The sequence below is a fragment of the Macrotis lagotis genome, chromosome 1 (genome assembly GCF_037893015.1).
Source record: "Macrotis lagotis isolate mMagLag1 chromosome 1, bilby.v1.9.chrom.fasta, whole genome shotgun sequence".
Taxonomy (NCBI): Eukaryota; Metazoa; Chordata; class Mammalia; order Peramelemorphia; family Peramelidae; genus Macrotis; species Macrotis lagotis.
This window is the reverse complement of record NC_133658.1, coordinates 61,353,527-61,373,973: the sequence shown is the minus strand read 5'-3', so window position 1 is coordinate 61,373,973 and position 20,447 is coordinate 61,353,527. Positions and strand designations below refer to the sequence as shown.

At 40.7% G+C, this 20,447-nt stretch overlaps 2 protein-coding genes across 6 annotated transcripts in view; one reads left to right on the top strand and one right to left on the bottom strand.

Annotated features, from left to right (window-relative positions):
• Nucleotides 1-5,734: 5,734 nt before the first annotated feature.
• On the bottom strand, nucleotides 5,735-16,134 carry SLC7A6OS (solute carrier family 7 member 6 opposite strand). 2 transcript variants are annotated; one of them, XM_074202036.1, is made up of 5 exons: nucleotides 15,811-16,134; nucleotides 14,148-14,534; nucleotides 11,007-11,207; nucleotides 9,757-9,886; nucleotides 5,735-9,221 (listed from the first exon to the last, which is right to left on the bottom strand). In XM_074202036.1, exons 1-5 carry the CDS (start codon nucleotides 16,003-16,005, stop codon nucleotides 9,088-9,090), a joined length of 1,047 nt encoding a protein of 348 aa, XP_074058137.1. In that variant the 5' UTR covers nucleotides 16,006-16,134; the 3' UTR covers nucleotides 5,735-9,087. The 2 variants fall into 2 exon arrangements, with proteins under 2 accessions (XP_074058137.1, XP_074058139.1); XM_074202038.1 differs by having other exon boundaries at nucleotides 5,736-9,221; nucleotides 9,757-9,883.
• The window catches only part of PRMT7 (protein arginine methyltransferase 7), a 63,880-nt gene continuing 59,532 nt past the window's right edge, over nucleotides 16,100-20,447 (top strand). For 2 of the 4 annotated variants that reach the window (XM_074202023.1, XM_074202021.1), the window contains exon 1: nucleotides 16,274-16,468. Coding sequence is in view for 1 of the 4 variants with exons in the window: in XM_074202018.1 (XP_074058119.1) it covers nucleotides 16,170-16,203 (34 nt within the window). In the remaining 3 variants the exon portion in view is untranslated. Of the gene's footprint in view, nucleotides 16,204-16,273; nucleotides 16,469-20,447 lie in introns of those variants that run through there. The other 2 variants (XM_074202018.1, XM_074202019.1) reach the window with 2 other exon arrangements.

The window sequence follows — 20,447 nt, the reverse complement described above, 5'->3', positions numbered from 1 at the left end:
CAAGACCACATGGCTAGGTAATTATTAAAGTGTCTGAAGCCGGATTTGAACTCAGGTACTCCTGAATCCAAGGCCAGTACTCTATCCACTGTGCCACCTAGCCGCCCCTACATGACTTTTTTTTAAATTTAAATTTATTTTTATTAAAGATAGTATTTGAGTTTTGCATTTTTCCCGCAATCTTGCTCCCCCCCCCCCAGAATGCACTCTGTCAGTCTTTACTTTGTTTCCATGTTGTACCTTGATCCAAATTGGGTGTGATGAGAGAGAAATCATATACTTAAAGAGAAGTCTAAGAGGTAACTAGATCAGACAATAAGCTATCTGTTTTTTTCCCTAAATTAAAGGGAATAGTCCTTGCACTTTGTTCAAACTCCATAGCTCCTTATCTGGATACAGATGGCACTCTCCTTTGCAGACAGCCCAAAATTGTTCCCGATTGTTGCACTGATGGAATGAGCAAGTCCTTCAAGCTTGAACATCACTCCCATGTTGCTGTTAGGGTGTACAGTGTTTTTCTGGTTCTGCTTATCTCATTCAGCATCAGTTCATGCAAATCCCTCCAGGTTTCCCTGAAATCCCGTCCCTCCTGGTTTCTAATAGAACAATAGTGTTCCATGACGTACATATAACACAGTTTGCTAAGCCATTCCCCAATTGAAGGACATTTACTGGATTTCCAATTCTTTGCCACTACAAACAGGGCTGCTATGAATATTTTTGTACAAGTAATGTTTTTACCCTTTTTCCTCATCTCTTCAGGGTATAGACCCAGTAGTGGTATTGCTGGGTCAAAGGGTATGCACATTTTTGTTGCCCTTTGGGCATAGTTCCAAATAGCTCTCCAGAAGGGTTGGATGAGTTCACAGCTCCACCAACAGTGTAATAGCGTCCCAGATTTCCCACATCCCTTCCAACAATGATCATTATCCTTCCTGGTCATACTGGCCAATCTGAGAGGTGTGAGGTGGTACCTCAGGGGAGCTTTAGTTTGCATTTCCTCTAATAATTAATGATTTAGAGCATTTTTTCATATGGCTATGGACTACTTTGATCTCCTCATCTGTAAATTGCCTTTGCATATCCTTTGACCATTTGTCAATTGGGGAATGGCTTTTTGTTTTAAAAATACGACTCAGTTCTCTGTATATTTTAGAAATGAGTCTTTTGTCAGAATCATTAGTTGTAAAGATCGTTTCCCAATTTACTACATTTCTTTTGATCTTGGTTACATTGGTTTTATCTGTGCAAAAGATTTTTAATTTAATGTAATTGAAATCATCTAATTGGTTTTTGGTGATGTTCTCCAAGTCTTCCTTAGTCATAAACTGTTCCCCTTTCCATAGATCTGACAGGTAGACTAGTCCTTGATCTTCTAATTTGTTTATAGTATTGTTTTTTTATGTCTGTGTCCTGTAACTATTTGGATCTTATCTTGGTAAAGGGTGTGAGGTTTCTTCCATACTAACTTCCAATTTTCCCAGCAATTTTTATCAGAGAGGGAGTTTTTATCCCAATGGCCAGACTTTTTGGGTTTATCAAACAGTAGATTACTATAATCGTCTGCTTTTACACCTAGTATATTCCACTGGTCCCACCACTCTATTTCTTAGCCAATACCAAACAGTATTGATGACTGTTGCTTTATAATATAATTTTAGATCTGGTAGGGCTAAGCCACCTTCTTTTGCACTTTTTTTCATTAAGCTCCTGGCAATTCTTGACTTTTTATTTCTCCATATGAATTTACTTACAATTTTTTCTAACTCATTAAAGTAATTTTTTGGAATTTTGATTGGTATGGTACTAAACAGATAGTTTAGTTTTGGTAGAATTGTCATTTTTATTATATTAGCTCTACCTATCCATGAGTAGTTGATATTTGCCCAGTTATTTAAATCTAATTTAATTTGTGTGAGAAGTGTTTTATAATTGTTTTCAAAAAGATTCTGAGTCTGTCTGTCTTGGCAAATAGACTCCCAAATATTTTATATTGTCTGAGGTTACTTTGAATGGGATTTCTCTTTCTAGCTCTTCCTGCTGTTTCTTGCTAGACATATATAGAAAAGTTGAGGATTTATGAGGGTTTATTTTATAATCTGCAACTTTGCTAAAATTGCTAATTGTTTCCAGTAGTTTTTTAGATGATTTCTTGGGATTCTCTAGGTAGACCATCATGTCATTTGCAAAGAGTGAGAGTTTTGTCTCTTCCTTCCCAATTCTAATTCCTTTAATTTCTTTTTCTTCTCTAATTGCTGATGTTAACATTTCTAATACAATATTGAATAGTAGTGGTGATAATGGGCACCCTTGTTTCACCCCTGATCTTATTGGGAATGCCTCTAGCCTCTCCCCATTGAATATAATGCTTGTTGATGGTTTCAGATAGATACTGCTAATTATTTTAAGGAACAGTCCATTTATTCCTACACTCTCTAGTGTTTTTAATAGGAATGGATGCTGTATTTTGTCAAAAGCTTTTTCAGCATCTATTGATAGGATCATATGATTTCTGATAGGTTTGTTGTTGATATAATTGAGTATACTAATAGTTTTCCTAATATTGAACCAACCCTGCATTCCTGGAATAAATCCTACTTGATCATAATGTATTATCCTAGTTATGACTTGTTGTAATCGTTTTGCTAAGATTTTATTTAGGATTTTTGCATCTATATTCATCAGGGAAATAGGTCTATAATTTTCTTTCTCTGTTTTAACTCTTCCTGGTTTAGTTAACAGTACCATATTGGTTTCATAGAAAGTTAGAGTTCCATCTTTCCCTATTTTTCCAAAGAGTTTATATAGGATTGGAACCAATTGTTCCTTAAATGTTTGGTAGAATTCACTTGTGAATCCTTCAGGCCCTGGAGATTTTTTTTTTAGGGAGTTCAGTAATGGCTTATTGAATTTCTTTTTCTGAGATAGGGTTGTTTAGGTATTTAATCTCTTCTTCATTTAACCTGGGCAACTTATATTTTTGTAAATATTCACCCATTTCATTTAGATTATCAAATTTATTGGCATAGAGTTGGGCAAAATAATTTTGAATTATTACTTTAATTTCTTCCTTATTGGTGGCGAGTTCACCTTTTTCATTTATGATACTAGCAATTTGGTTTTCTTTTTTTTTAATCAAATTGACCAGAGGTTTATCAATTTTATTAATTTTTTCATAATACCAACTTTTGGTTTTATTTATTAATTCAATAGTTTTTTTGCTTTCAATTTTATTAATTTATCCTTTAATTTTTAGAATTTCTAATTTTGTACTTAATTGGGGATTTTTGATTTGTTCTTTAATTTTTTTAGTTGCATGTTTAGTTCATTGATTTCCTCTTTCTTTAATTTATTCATATAAGCATTTAGAGCTATAATATATCCCCTGAGAGTTGCTTTGAATGAATCCCCATAGGTTTTGGTATGTTGTGTCATAATTATCATTATCTAGGATAAAATGGTTAATTCTTTCTATAATTTGTTTTTTGGTGCACTCATTTTTTAAAATGAGGTTATTCAGTTTCCAATTTGCTCTGGGTCTTTATCTCCTTGGCCCAGTATTGCATATGACTTTTATTGAATTGTGATCTGAGAAAGATGTATTCACTATTTCTGCCTTTCTGCAGTTGATCATTAGGTTTTTATGTCCTAGTACATGGTCGATTTTTGTATAAGTTCCATGTACTGCAGAGAAAAAGGTATATTCTTTTCTATCCCCATTTCAGTTTCCTCCATAAGTCTACCATATTTAATTTTTCTAACGATCTGTTTACCTCCCTAATTTCTTTCTTGTTTGTTTTATGATTCGATTTATCTAGATCTGATAGCGGGAGGTTGAGGTCTCCCACTAGTAGAGTTTTGCTGTCTATGTCTTCCTGTAATTCTTTCAGCTTCTTCTCTAAGAATTTGGGTGCTGTCACACTGGGTGCATATATATTCAATATTGAAATGACTTTATTGTCTATGGTACCTTTTAGGAGGATAAGGTTTCCTTATCTCTTTTAAGGCTATCTATTTTTGCTGCTGCTTTGTCTGAGATAAGGATTGCTACCCCGGGGTTGCTTTTTTTACTTCAGCTGAAGCAAAATATATTTTGCTCCAACCTTTTACCTTTACTCTATATGTATCTCTCTGCTTCGAATGAGTTTCTTGTAAGCAGCATATTGTAGGATTCTGGTTTTTAATCCACTCTGCTGTTTGCTTACGTTTTTAAGGGAGAGTTCATCCCTATTCACATTCAAGGTTATGATTACTAATTCTTTATTGCCCTCCATGCTATCTTCCCTCTGTTTGTATTTTTCCCTCTCCCCCCCCTTTTATCCATATTCCCCAGTCTTTTGTTTCTGAAAACCACCCCCTTCAGTGTGTTTGCCCTCCTATATCACACCCTCCCCTTTCTTTTCCCTTTCCCTTCCCTTCCTTTTGTTATTTCCCCTTATTTCCCCCCACTCCCCTTCCCTTTCTCTGTCCCCCCTCCCCTTTTCCCCTTTTAATACTTGAAAGGTTAGATGTTTTATAAGTTAACTGAGTATGTGTAGGTTGACTTTAAGCCAAGTCTGATGAGAAGATTCAGGTGTTTCTCCTCTGCTCCTTTCTTCCCCACTATTACCATAGGTTTTTTTGTACCTCTTAGTGTAATGATTTCTTTTAAGAGGTTTGTTTCATGTGATAGATGGGGAAGAGATGAGGAGACTTTAGAACTGTGCCTGTCTTCTCTCCGCCATCTTGGCCAGAAGTCCCCCTACACGACTGTTTTTAGTGGCTCAAGATTAAGTTTTTTTTTGAAATTAAATTCTTTTGCAATAATTTCCTTTTCACTTCCTTCATGACCTCCTGGGATCCTTGCCATTTTAATGAACAAATTACTTCAAATCTGCTGCCTTGCACTTTCCCTCATGTGAGGTAATTCCTTAAATCTCAAATCTCCTTGTTCTCTTTTCTAGAGGGATTTGAAAGCCCCTGACCCTGCTTTTTTTCTACTTAATAGGATATTCATCTGGGGTGACAGTTGACTTCCAGGGGTTGCAGGAGGTAGTAAATTGGTGATTAATTTGCAAATTTCCTTAAACATTATTTGAGACATTTTAATGAAGATAAACATTTTTTTTCCCATTGCCTATCTGGGAGTTTGGTCACTGCATACTATGTGAATGACATCACTTCATATGACATCTGGTTCTCAGTGTTAACATACTGCAGAACTGGTGGCTCCTTTTCTGTATTTACATAGCAACAGATCTTGTCTACAGTACTAGTAGGGTGTCCTATCATATTATTATTAGTTTCCTGACCTGGGTCATCTTATTGACCTGGTTAACGTTTGGAAGGTAACCTCAAGCAAGAACTGCCAATTGACTCTTTTTGAGCTCGAGGGTCACAGGCTCCCAGGAGGTACATACTAGAATTTGAAATTGTGGACTTGTGGTTTTAATCTCTACTTGAGTAGGAATTTTTATGAAGTTGTGAAGTAAAGCCTTTAACAGATAGGAAAAAAATCTGATGAAAAGCCCAGCATGCCATGTCCATGGGACTAACTCAGAGTGCTTTGTTTAATCCTTTTAATTTCTATACCAATTGAAGGGAAACTAAGCTACAGTTCCAGGATGGGGGTGGACTCCAGCCCATGTTACTTATTATATGAATATATATTGCCTGACAATAGATTAGAATTTTAAGTCAGGTTTTAGATTCTGTCTTTAACTTGTTTGGAAAGTCTTTTTGACCTTGTTTTCCTTTTCCTCTCAGTAACGGCTAATCTTTAAGAAAGAGTTTCTTTACTTGCTGCCTGGGGTTTCATATCACCCATTTCACTCTGAAACACCATAGAGTGACTTGAATCTCTATTATAACAGACATTGCTTGCTCAGAGGTTAATAACCAAGGGAGATGGTTATTTCTCAAGTCTTTGTCATCTTTCACCTTTCTCCATCATATAATGTGGCTCACTCCTAATAGAATAGTCAATTTACTTGGCTTTTCTATCTGGACCATTCCTTGACCCATCTGCTGTTTATCCTCCTACATCCTAAGGGTGGGTGCCCCCTAAAACTTTAACTTTTGTTATTCTCTTCTTGTAACTGCATCGTAGAAATCTACCTTGGTGGGTACCCCCCCCCCAAATTAAGTAACCAGTCCTCCATCTCTCCTAGCCCAACCATCACTTTCCCTAACTTTCCTATAGTGTTGCCTCATTATCATATCTCAGGAATTCTTAGCTCTTTGCTTTCTGTCATATCTAGTCAGTTGCTGCCAAGTTGCTTTCTACTACAGTATTTCCTATATCATTGTCCCACTCAACACTATCACTCTAAATTAGGCCTTTTAAAGTAGACTTCTTGGACCTGGGGTCAAGTTGCACATTCCAGCAAGACCACAGCATTGGTAGAGAAAATTTCCTTTAACCAGAAGTTAGTTCCCTTGGCTCATGAAATCACAAAATCACCTCCTTTATTGGGACCAAGAAAGATACTTAAAAAGTTATGCTGTATTTAACTTCATTTAATGTCCATTTATATCATTGTCATGCAAATGACCTGTTCTATTCAGTCTCATTTCATTCACATCTTCCCATTGTTTCTCTTGAATTCTTTATGTTCATACAGTAATAATTCCATTATACTCATTAATCACAGTTTATTTAACTCAATCTCCCAGCACTTGTATGCATGACTGCAATGCACTCTTATTTCAGCTACCACCTCTGCCATTAAGCCTTCCCAGTTCCACAGCTCGATTTCTTCCTCAAATTTCGGACCTCTGCTTTGTCCCTATATAAGACTAAACTGTATGCTGTGGGTTGGTGCAATGCCATTTCTTTTCCTTTGCAGTAGAATGCAAATTCTATCACGGCAAGGATCTAGGATCTTTCATCTTTGTACTCCCAGGCCTTTGCACATACATTGTAGGCACCTTGATAAATGCGAGTTTCGTTACAGGATGAATGAGCAGAAAAGAGATAATCTGTATTATATAAACAAGGAAATAATCTCTGAGATTTCAATGTGGAGTATGTGGGACTAATGAAGTCAAATCTTTTGACTTGTTTGATGCAGTTTCTTTATAGGCTTCCCAAGTTTAAAAGGAAACAAGTTCTCCTTACCAGAATATGGTCTGCATATCCACAAACTCTGATTACCATTTGTTGGAGACTACACTAGATTGTAGACACAATTTTAACTCCTCTAAGGAAACTGAGGGAAGCACCAGAAACACGAAAGCCCCCAATTCCTTCATTGTGGAGCTTAGAACTAGGGTTCAGGGGACAGCTAGGTTTTGCAGTGGACAGAACACTGGCCCTGGAGACAGGAGTACCTGAGTTCAAGTCCAGCCTCAGACAATTACCTAGCTGTGTGGTCTTGGGCAAGCCACTTAACCCCAATGCCTTGCAAAAACTAAACAAAAAAACCCAGCAAAAAAACTAGGGTTCAGCTTTCCAAAAAAAGCCTGTCAAACCAGTTACTTTTGTTCTTGCTGATATGGCTGTTCTAATGAAATGGTTGGCCAGAGTGGGGAAAGGGTCAGCAAACATCAAAATACAGTAGTAGCACTGCCTTTTCCCTTTATTCAGTTAGTACTTTAAGGGACTTGTTCTCAATAGCATACAGCTACTACCTTCACCAGTGTAACCAGAAACCGATGTATGCTTTTTCATACTATGCAATCGGTGGATACCGGAATACATTCTAAACTGAGGTCCTGTTTCTGACTAGAGCATTTCTTAGCAGATAATTTGTACCTTTTGGGGGTGGCAGCGGCAATGGAAGTCAGGCTCTGCCATTAACCTGTGTGATTGAGTCTTTTTTTTTTTAAAGGTTTTTGCAAGGCAAATGGGGGTTAAGTGGCTTACCCAAGGCCACACAGCTAGGTAATTATTAAGTGTCTACCAGATTTGAACCCAGGTACTCCTGACTCCAAGGCCGGTGCTTTATCCATTGTGCCACCTAGCCACCCCTCGAGTCTGCTTCTTGGGAGTGTTTTCTCTTCAGAATGAAGTTGGACTAGCAAACTATTCCAATTCCAACATTTGATGGTGCTTTGACTCAAACTAGAATAAAGGCAGTTGTGGGGTTTTAAGTAAGGAATCAAAAAAAATAAAGTAGGATCACTAAGTTCACTTGTCATACACTCCTAGTTACACACTTCAGATTCTGCAACTATTGTTTCTGTTCAGATTGGTTTTTCCCTTTGGTGAGAGCTCCCTGGCAACTGTTCTCAAGGGAAAGCAAAACTGAGTCCACAGACTTGATCACTGCTGTTTCACTCTAAGAAGTTAATTTCACTAGCTAGGAAAGGAGATGTGGCATCAGCCACACTGACATCTTAAACATTAAAGCATTTTCTTCCAGGTTCCAAAATAAATTTTAATACAATCAGTGCAACAAATTTATGTACATACATACATAGGGTACATATATACATGTTGCTCCCTTGACACTTCTGTCAAAGGATTCCCAACTCTATAGCAGCATCAAAGGAAACCACATTTGGGAAATACGGCAACCAAGTCTTCTAACACTTGAAGATTTTTACAACCAGAAAACTTGCATCAACTTCTTGTGTTGACAAAGTGGACACCTACAGAACAGTTTTCTGCGTCTAGCAGTAGAGGCTCCCAAAGGAAGGTTGGTCTCAGCAGCATCTATCTGGATCCATCTCCAGCAGCAGGATGGAGTTTGGGGAAGAGTAACCTTTTCATATGAAGCAATTATCTTTTTATTCACTGGCTTCAAGTTTTCTCAGCAAGACTCAATCTTATGTATAGTTCTTTTCAAGGAAGGGAAAAATCAGATTAAACTAAAGGTGGAGAAGAAAATGTTTTCTGGCAGTGTTAGGTGAAAGGATTTTCTTTTCACAGCAAAGGGCAGTTAGAGGTAAAGGAATTTTCCTTCCCCAGTAGTACAAAATTGTGTGGAGGTCAGAATCTGACCTGAGAGCCAAAGATCCTCAGAGGCTCATTTTTCCTCATTTTTCCCCCTTTCCCCATTTCAGCTAAGTTGTAATACTCTGGGGGCAGGGTCAGCAGCAAAGAAACTGCCCAGAGGCCCCGAAAGACTTGTCCCAGGCAACTGGTGAATGCTTGAGTCATCCTCAGTCTGAATCCAAGTCCTGGCTGCTATCATACTCAAATTCCTTCAGCACATCATAGGGATATTTGTTCCATTTTTTGGGTCTGATGACACTACTTTCCTCATCACTAAAGCTGTCATACTCTTCATCAGACCCTAGAAGAAAAATGAAAACAATGAACTTAGGACCATAGCATCTTATTTTGGAATATTCACAGATGACTAGGCTGTGAGAATACTATGCTATACAAGTTTCTTTTTATTGTAGGAATAGAAAACAGGACTTTTCTCTAAAAAAGTTCAAGGCTTTATAATTCAATATAATTCAAAACTTGTCACATTTAAACTTCATAGTAACCAACAAATCCTATCTCATTTTAAGGGAAGAGGAGGCTCAGACTTGAATCCTTTGGAACTGACTTTTCCCTCCCCCTAGCAAACTCTCTCACCTGTCTTTTTAGTACCCCCTGCCTCTCTGGTTGGGGCATGAACTCTAAGGCTCCATTAAGGGGAACTCTGCTTGGACATCTCTTAATTGCTCACCAGTCTGCACTGTTTGCACATAGTACACTTAATACTGACTGACTTTGCCCAAGTTCTACTGTTTCAGTGCTTGCAGTTAATGCAGGCTAGCTGACTGATTCATAGATCTGTCTAGGATTACATTAATATGAACCCCTATTATGATTACCTCTAGTGGTGTCTCTGTCAGTGCTTCCTTCTTCCTCATCAGGGTACTCGTTACGCCAATGATTCTCACTGTTTTCATCTTCATCATCATCATCATCAGTCTTCTCTGCTTGATGATCATCATCTACCTGCTCATCTCATATAAATAGTAATAAAAATCAAAGGGTCCCAAGAGATCAAAAACTACCTTCTATTTTGGAAAAGTAGTTTACACACACATTAAACCCAGAGGCACAGAATCAGTGCTTGCTGTTCAGGGGGGGTGAGGGGTGGGGCTTTCAGAGGACTTGTAATCCTGGTTTTGTTACTTCCCAGACCCCAGGGCCTGTTCCCCTATCTGTGAAATGACAAGGTTGGACCAGACAAGGAATTTCTTAGCCTTTTTCAGATCATGAGTATTAGGCAACCTCTTTAAGTAGATGAACCTCTTCTCAGAATAAAATTCTTAAATCCATAGATTACAATGGAATTCAATTATCCTGAAAGGCTGTAGTCAAAAATATTTAAAATCAGAAACAAAGATTCACTAATCCCAGGACAAGATGCTTATCTATTGGTCCTCCAGGACTAATCTTTGGATACATATTGCTATTGCCTTAAGGGCAAGAATGACAAAAAAGGCCTAAAGTGCAAAAATGTTTCTTCAGAAATCTTAACAAAATCTTTATTTTGGATCATCTGTAAACTTAGGGAAAGGTCACAAGTAGATTTAAGGGTGCAAATCAAAACTGGAGGGACTAAATATAATACTAGCTAGTGCTTTAGGTTTTGAGGTTTTTATCCCTACCATAGCCTATAGGCAAGGTGCCATTGTTACTCCCATTTTGTGGATGATGTAACTGAGGCAGAAGGCGGGAATTGTGATATGCCTGGAGTCCTTCAGTTCTATGTCTGAGCTTGAAACTTGAGGACAGAGATTGTGGACCCCAGGTCCCATTCACTGTGTCACCTAGCTGTCCTCATGTGCCGACTAGGCAACAGAACCCTTTCCTTCAGGTTCTTTCTCTATGACGATTGGTGAAGGAGCTAGGCATCTATGATGCTGTCTTCAAGCATTTTGGAAAAGAGGGAGGAAGAATGAGATTGTTTTGAGGTGGCAAAGTGGTAAATTTAGGGTTCATAAGCCAGCAATTCAAATTGGAGCCTGAGGACAGATGCCAAGGTGCCCTTCAACTCTTCCATTCTGTGATTCTGTGACTCTTGTTCTCAGGGCCTCCCTAAACCTGCACCCATGCTATGATGCTGCCTTACCAGCTCCCACTCCTGACTGTAGGGCTGCACAGAGAGTATACTTTCAATCCATCCTGGGGTTGATGTCTCCATGTAGTAAATGTCATAGACATAATCATCTTCTTTCTCTCGGTGCTCTGTTCCTTTTCCATCCTTGGAGATTGCTAGTTGCTCCCGGATCATCTTAACTGAATTACAAAGTATCACATCGGGATCTGATTTCTGTTGGGAAAACATAAAGGAATGACTTTGGCTAACATACATGATTTGTTAAGAATCTCAATAGAACAAAGTGGACAGCCTTCTGAAATTTCATTCCAGAAATATAAAGTAATTCAAAGAGCACTAATTTTTTTGTTCTATTATCTTTCTCATGGTTCTAATCTGCACAGTTTAACTACACATTTCTATTTTTTAGAATAAAGTTAGTTTCCTCATGTCATTCATTACCTACATTTACTTGCTGTATCCTTTTCTCCAGCTTCTCCTAGAGATCATGCCATATAACATTTAATTTTTTTTTTTAAGGGAAGAAAGCCTTTAGAAACTGATGGGAGAGCAAATTAAGCAGAATTAGGAGAAAAATTTTATACACTGAAAACATGATAAAGACTTTAGACCCCTGATCAATGAAATGAATCTACAAGAATGAAAATGAACATGCTATTCACTCCTTGCAAAGATGAGCTGCTTAAAATAAACACACGTTTTCAGATACAATCAACATAGAAATTTATTTTATCAGACTATGTGGCTATGTATGAAGGGATTTTTGTTTTGTTTTCAAGCAAAGAAAATTTTGCTCAATGGGGGGAATTGGGAGGACAAAATAAAATACTTGTTATTTGAAAAATAACAAAGCAATTTTTAAAAAAGAAAAAAAATGTAAAAAAACTGAACAAAAATTTTTGACATATATATGCAGTACTCCCCATTCATGTTTCCACAACTTCTGTCCTTAATTATGAAGTATCTTCTCCTGTCTCTTCTTTGGGGCCTAGTTTGGTTATGATGACTACTCATTCCACAATAAAGGGAGTAACCTGAATTTTCAAACCAGGTTGACATTTACCTTGTTGAATTTGGGCATGATCACTAAACACATTCTTTTATGATTATGCATTTGGTTATATCTGCTCACAACAATGACTACTGCTGTTATGTACTGGGTTTATCAGAGTGTGGCTGTTCACAGGTCACTCCAGGAAACAGCCACATCCCAAGACCCAATGCATAGAAGGAGGAACTATAGAACTATAGGCCTCCTCAGAATTTTGCTCTTTGGAGAATGGGGGGAAGGAGGATTTGTTCTACCTATCAGAAACAACTAACCTTGCCAACCCCCCTTCTCAAGTGGGGAATGAAAAACTTTCTTTGATCCTGGCCCTAAGTCTTCAGCTGCTTCAATACTCCTGGGGCAGGATGGTAGTGGTGACAAGGAAAAGCCACCATGGTCCCTGAAATAGGCTTTATCCTGCTGCAGCAGAAACATCAGTCCCATAAATTCATCTAGTTTAACCATTGAGAGGATTCATATTTGAGATAGGGGCTGTGGCTAAATAATGCCTGCTATCTTTTGGAGGCAGCTACATGGCTCACTGGATAGAGCTGGGCTTGAAGTCAGGAAGACCTGAATTCAAATTCTTCTCAAATACTCCTTCAAATATTAGTAATAAAGCAATTTTAATTCTAGGACTATATCCAGAAGAAACTGTAAAGAATGGGAAAAGTCCTACATGTTCCAAAATAATGGCAGCTCTTTTTTGTAGTGGCAAAGAACTGGAAATTGAGGGGATGCCCATCAATTGGGGACTGGCTAAACAAGTTATGGTACATGAAACTATGGAATATTATTGTTCTATAAGAAACCATGAATGGTCAGACTCTAGAGAAGCATGGAATGACTTGCGGAATCTGATGCTGAGCGAAGGGAGTACAGCCAAGAGAACAATGTACACATTAACAACACTGTGAGATGATCAACCTTGATGGAAGCAGCTCCTCTTGACAGTCCAGAGAGCTAGGTCAACTGTAGTAGACTGGTAATGGTCTATATTATTCCCAACCAGAGGAAGAAAAATAAAACAGAAAAAAAAAAACCATCCCAAATACTAGCAGTGAGACTGTAGGCAAGTCATCACTTAACCTGTTTGCCTCAGAGGCAGTGGCACAGTGGATAGAATACTTGGTCTGGAGTCAGGAAGAACAGTTCAAATCCTACCTCAAATACTCATTGGCCAGGTGACTGTGAGCTAGTCACTTTGCTTAACTTTAATCCACTGAAGAAGGACATGGCAAACCACTCTAGTGTCTTTGCCAAGAAAACCCCAAATGGAGTCTGAAGAGTTAGAAAGGGCTGAATAACAAGTGGATAGAGTACTGGTCTTTGAGTCAGGAATTCAAATCCAGCCTCAGACACTTGCCACCTACTGGTTGTGAGACCTTGGGCAAGTCACTTAATCCTGACTGCCTTGAATCCAGGGCCATCTCCAGTCATCCTGATTCACATCTGGCCAGTGGACCCAGGTGACTCTGGCGAAGAAAGTGAGGCTGTGGCACAGTGCCCTGCCCCCCCCTCCCCAAATCCAATTCATGTGCTTGTCATGCTATCACCTCCCCAATGTGGTCTTTTTTGAGAACAAAGGACAAGACATCAATGAGTGTGAAGCTACTGAGGTTAAGAATGTAACTTCTCTGTGCCCAGGGATTCTGCCATGGAGTCCTCAAGTCAGTGTGACTTCTACCACCCTCCTCTGCATCCCAGCTCTAATACTGATGGCCTGGGTGACTTGACCATTCATTTGTAGTCTCTGAATTTCTGATACCTCATCTATGAGGGATGGGGGTCACCAGGATTGTACTGCTCATTCTAGCAGGCTCAGGGGAAGTAAAAAATCCTCTGTGAGCTTTCACATAACCTTACAAATGGCGCCTACAGGTGACACCATGGTGCATAGAGCCTAAGTTCAAATCTGGCTTCAGACACTTCCTAGCAGGATGACCCTGGACACACCACTTCACCCTGTTAGCCTCAGTAAAAGCAGCTGGAGTAGTCAAGAACAAATCACTTTAGTGTCTTTGTCAAGTAAACCTGAAATGGGCTCATGAAGAGTCAGACATGTGGCACCACCAACAACAACATGCAGTCTGGAAGCACTTTACCTCAGAGGGGGTGGCAGGAATGGAGAGGGGCTCTTTCTCAGCAGCATCCTCATGAATGATGTCAAAAAGTTGGAATTCTTCTGCAGAGGATGAGCTGAGACCTGTCATGCTGCCCCCTTTCTGTGATATTTTCTTGGTACCATTAGAGTCCAGCTTGTTCCTCTCTGTCCTGCTGGCAGCATGCATAGCTGGCAGGGCTACTTCTCCCTCCACACAGGTGGCCCTATGTTTGGAGACCAGGCGATAACGGTCATCCAGCCGGGTCAACTGCTTGGCAGTGAGGAGATCCTGACGGATTCTCTGATGACTTTTCAGTGAAGGAGTCAAGGCTCTGGTTGCTTTCTCTCTGGTGATGGCTTCTCTGACATACTTCTGAACAGGTTCATCCTAAGAAAGTGAGACAGGACATGAAGATTTATGGAGCTGGAGAGGACTGTGGCACCCTCTAGTTCAACCACCTGATTGTACAGATGACAGGGGAGAGACAGGTAAAAAAACTTAGGCTCAGTAGGATTAAAGACCAGTCAAACATGAACTCAGGTTTTCAGATTTCCATGTGCACTGTTCCTTTCTTTAAAGTGTTGCTGTCTCCCACATTTGTCATAATTGTTTTTGGATATGCCCCTCCTCACATAGTGAGTCATCTTCCTTTGTAACAAAAATTAGTAAATAATTAAGCAGACTCTGCCAACCTGAGTTCTATGGTACTGTATATGCAACATTATACCCCCATAATCCCTCACTATTCCATTGAAAGAGGTCTATCACTTTCCTTCTTGGATATCAAGATCAGCAATTATAATCACACTGTGCTCCAATCAGTTAACATTTTTCCTATTTTGGCTTATTTCACTATGCATCTAGTCTTCCTATGTTTTCCTTGTCTTTCCTTATGGTAATGTAAGATTCCATTATGTTGGTAAACCATGATTTATCCATTTTCCTCTTGGGTGCCAATTTTATTTCCAATTTTTCAGGCAGCACATTAGGTGCTTAATAATAAATGATTAATTGAATTTTTTTCCAAACCTTGTTTACTAACCCCTCAATACCATTTACAAACATTTTGGCATATAGGTCTTTTCTTAACTTAGGAGTAAAGGCTCAGCACTAGGATGTTTTTTTGGGGTCAAAGGACCCTTTGTTCATTTCAAAAATGTAATTCCTAATTGCTCACTACAATGGCTGGACTAAGTGGCAGGTCCACTATTTCTGACTTGTGTCATCTTTGTGTGTTCTTTTTTTTTTTTGGCAAGCAAGGGGGTTAAGTGGCTTGCCCAAGGCCACACAGCTGGGTAATTATTTTGAACCCAGGTCCTCCCGACTCCAGGGCCGGTGCTCTACCCACTGCGCCACCTGGCCGCCCCTGTGCCTCTTGACACTGCCTTCTGTGACCGTTCCCCACGAGGGGCTTTATGTGGGGCGCTGGAAGCCAGTGTCTCTGCTCATCCCGGGCTGATGGGGTTCCGACAGGATCACTTCCGGTTCACGAGTCAGCGGCCCCGCCCCCGTGCACGTGCAGCGCTGGGGGGCGGGGCGCTTGCCCCTGGGGTTCTGCCGGCCTGGGGGCGCGGCTTCCCCGGGGTAAGGCCGCCCCCACTTTTCGGAGGCCGTAACTGAGGCCCCGACCCCCGCCTCGGAGACCACGGGGGGGGGGGGCTACCTGGGAGCACACGGTGGCCGCCAGCTTGAAGATGTTCTCCTCCACGGGGCCCGGGCCCGCGGCCGCCGCGCCCTCCTCGGGGGCCCCGCTCCGGAGCCGCTTACACGCGAGGACCAGCGCCTCGGCGGGATCCGCGCCGCGCTTCCGCCTCACCCTCAGCACGGCGGGAGCCGCGGCGGCGGCGGCTTCCTCCATCCTCGTCGTCACCCGGCGCCGCTCCCCCGGGGCATGCCGGGACTTCCCTCTCGCCCCGCCCTCGACGACGCCACGCACGCGCCTGCTCCCCGCCCGGGTGGGCGGGGCCTCCAGTCGACCCCGCCCCCGTCACGTGTCCCTGGAGCGGCTGGGAGCGGGAGAAGATGGCGCTGGCGGCGGCCGCGGCCCGCGGGGACGGTGAGACGCGGAGCCCGGCGACGCGGCCGTTACGGTTCCGGAGCGGGGGCTGGGACGAGGGCGGGAGCGCCGAGAGGAAGCAGCGCGCGTGCGCGCCGGCGGCGCCCAGGGCCTGCGATTTGCTTTGGGCTCTCGTAGGGGGGAGTAAAGCGGCGCCGCGACCCCCAAACTGTCGGAGCCCGTCGCCGAAGGCCTCGGGGCCCTGCTCGTGGGGCAGCCCCGGGGGGCGCTGGAGGGCGGGACCCCAGTGAGGCCCGATGCGGGGGTTCGTCTGTTGGGCCCCTAAGTTCGTGGGTAGCTTTCCCGCCACGCAGCGCGCCGTGGCGTTGCCGTAGACCGGGGAACGTGTTGTCTTGCAGCCTGGCAGGAGGAGGCACGCAGTGGGGGTTCATTCCTCCGGGAGGACACGACTGGCCTGACTCCTGTCGTCTCCGTGTATCCTCAAGAATAATAGAATCCGCACCCGCACTTTTGGCCCTAGATTGTTTGATAACGATTTTATCTTAGTCTTACCATTATTTTAGTCTCCTATCCCTGAGAAATTTTCAAAAACTCAATTATCCTATAGCCTTTAAGTCCAGACTCCTTCAGGCTCTCCACAATCTGCCCCCTTTTACTCCGTGTGCCCCAAATATGTCATGTTCTCCTTCCCTCTAGCTCCTGGATTCTCTCCACCCTTTGGCATTCGGCTCATTTCCTCTCTCTAGCCTTTCTGTAGAAGTCTAGAAACTCTGGTCTCCAAGTTACTGTCTTAGATTTAAAACAGATTTTTGTTATGTAACTTTTTACCATCTAAAGTTTTGCCTCCTTAAGCATCCCCATTAGGTTTTGAGGGCAGAGCTGATTTTTACTGGTGATTTCTCAAGATGCTTCCCACATAGTATCCACTCAGTAAAGATTGTTGATTGATTTGTGCATTAAAACCTCTAGAGTTTGGATTGCTAGAAAAAGTATGGTCATGTGACTTTTACTTACATCTTTTGAAGAGCTCATTGTTGTAAGAATGATAGTACTCCGACATGATATTTCTGGTGAAATCTTTCTGTATTGTGAAAAGATGCTGCTTAGAATTCTCTTTCAATGTTTTTTTTTAAAGATTTTATTTTGAGTTTAACAGTTTTTTCCCCCCTAATCTTACTTCCCTTCCCACACCCCCCACAGAAGGCAATTTGCCAGTCTTTACATTGTTTCCATGGGATACATTGATCCAAATTGAATGTGATGAGAGAGCAATCATATCCTTAAAGAAGAAAAATGAAGTATATGAGATAGCAAGATCAGACAATAAGATATCAGTTTTTTCCCTGAATTAAAGGGAATAGTCCTTGCTCTTTGTTCAAACTCCACAGTTGTTTCTCTGGATACAGATGGTATTCTCCATTGCAGACAGCCCCAAATTGTCCCTGATTGTTGCACTGATGGAATGAGCAAGTCCATCAAGGTTGAGCATCACCTCTATGGTCCTGTTAGGGTGTTATTTTTTATTTTTTTAGATGTTTATTGTCTTGTGTTTGACTTTTTAATGACCTCATTTGGAGTTTTTCCTTGCAAAGATACTGAAGTATCCAGCATATTTTACAGATAAAAAAAACAGGGTTAAGTGACTTGCCAAGTTTCAAACAACTAAGCTAGTAAATCTCTGAGGCAAGATTTGAACACAGGAAGATGAGTCTTCCTTACTCCAGGTCCAACATTCTATCCATTGCCTCATTCAGAGACCCATATTTTTCTTTTTAAAAATAGCATATTATCTAATTGTATGTAAAGACACTTTTCAAAAAATTTTTAAATCAGATTTTGAGGGCCCAATTTTTCTCCCTTCCTTCCCTCTGCCCCCCTCCCCAAGATGGCAAGCAGTCCAATATAGATTATACATCATTTTTTTTTTTGATTTTGCAAGGCAAATGGGGTTAAGTGGCTTGCCCAAGGCCACACGGCTAGGTAATTATTAAGTGTCTGAGGTGGGATTTGAACTCAGGTACTCCTGACTCCAAGGCCTGTGCTCTATCCACTGCGCCACCTAGCCACCCCTGCATCACCTAGCCACCCCCATTCACTATTTCCTAGCATAGTTCTTAGGATTTCTACAAACTATGCAAGAAGAAAATTGAGAGAGATGATTGTGTCAAATACAAAACAATGATTTATATCCATGGCAAGAATTCAATGAAAACTGTGCTGGGGAGAATTGGATGTATCCTAAACAAGATGCTTGAACATAGTCAAGATCACTTAGGAGCCATCATGTGAGAACACAAAATCAATCACAGCATGGACTTATATTCTATATCCAGTTTATCAACAATAAAGTGATACTTCTCTCCCTATACCATTAATAATAATCCATTAATAGTAATTGCTTTGATGTTAAAAGTTCCTCACCATTTTCTGAGGTGACAACTATATGAATAGGGTCTGGACCTTTGATATCCCTTGAATACTCAGCCTTCAATAGCCTACTGGTGGGTCTGTCTGCTTCAAGTCTCTACCCATTCCAGTCCACCCACCATTTAATATATTTAATGATAAAGTGAAGGTCAAGTCATGTCACTTCCCTGCTCACTAAACTTCAGTGGCTCCCTATCACTCTTTGGATCAAATCCAGAATTCAGTGCTTGGCATTCAAGTCCCTTTAGAACTTAGGCCTCCATTTTTTCCTTTGATTCAGTGACACTGGATCTTGTTGTGTCTCATTCTCCTCAAGATCCTGGATGATTCAGTGACCCAATGTCCTTGCTTTTTCACAAAAAAGACCCTTTCTCAGCTCTAGATGTTTTCTCTTTCTGCCCTTTTATTCTCTCTCCTCAATTCCAATTTCTTTAGGTAGCTTCTCCCAAGCCCTCTTTGTTCCAGGCCTTCCCCTATTTCCTATTCATCTTCTAGGGAGCTTCTTTATATGTGTTTATTACTTGCTGTCTCTTCTATTCAATTGTGAGCTCCTTGAGGGAAGAAGGAGTTTTATCTTCTTTTATTCCCCAGTACTTAGCACAGTTGGCTTTAATAACTACTAATTGAGAGTTTGTGATTGTGTGAAGTGAGGTGATTTGTCCAGGGTCATGCAGCCAAGTAGGTATCAATCAAAATTTGAACCCAGGCTTCCTGCTTGCCAGGCCAGCTGTCAGTCTATTGCCATTTGACTTCTCACTCCATCTCACACCATCTGTCTTCACTTACAGTTGAGGAAACTGAAGCTTGTGATAAGTGACTTCTCCATGGTTGTAGAATTAGTGTGGGTTTTAGGTAAGTTTTGAACCCAGGTCTTTCTTGACCTTGAGTTCAGTTAGGGTCTTGTGACCATGCTGGCTGATTAAATAAGAAAAAAGCATGAGAGCAAATAGAAAGTCCAGATGATTTTGTATTGAACGAAAGGGAAGACAGTTAAGTGGTGCAGTGGGTAGAGTATTAGACAGGTGTCAGGAAGACCTGAGTTCACATTTGACCTCAGACACTGAGTAATTGTGGGAGGCTATGGAATAAGGTGCAACTTCTGCCTCAGTTTACTTATGTGTAAAAATAGCATTTGCCTCCCAGGATGGTTGTGAGACTCAAATGAGATAATATTTGTCAAGTGCTTAACAAATCATAAAGTGCTAAAAAATACTAGCTATTAGAAATAGTTTAAGGATTCAAGGAACAAAATGTAAATGTTCATTACTGATAAGAAATGGCAGAACAGACTAGTGAGACTTTTTATAGTTGTCTCATCTGGTTGTCCCTTATTGCATCAAATGAGATCACACACACACACACACACACACATTTTTGTATAGCTTTAACTGTAAATTTCACCAATTCCTATTTCATGAGTAAAAGTAGAAAATTATGGCTCATGAATTATGGGGATTATTCCTGTCTTGACTGGAATTTGGTCAAGTTTATATAGAGAAATACTAGAAAAGTAGTTAGTTAGGACCATGTATTTTGAATGACTTTGGATTCAAAGTTGAGGAAGTTGGACTTTTAAAAAAAATTTGTATGCAAAAGAAATAGCTTAAGTAACTTTTTTTCCCTTTTTTTCCTCTTTTTGGTTTTTGCAAGGCAATGGGGTTAAGTGATTTACCCAGAATCATACAGCTGGGTAATTATTAAGTATCTGAGGTCACATTTGAACTCATGTCTTGACTCCAGGGCCGGTGCTCTATCCACTGCTCCACCTAGCTGCTCTTTAAAGTAACTTTTGTAGAAGTTAAAAATGGCATTAAAAATGGCATCAGTGTAATCTAAGTTTACTTTGTGATATTATC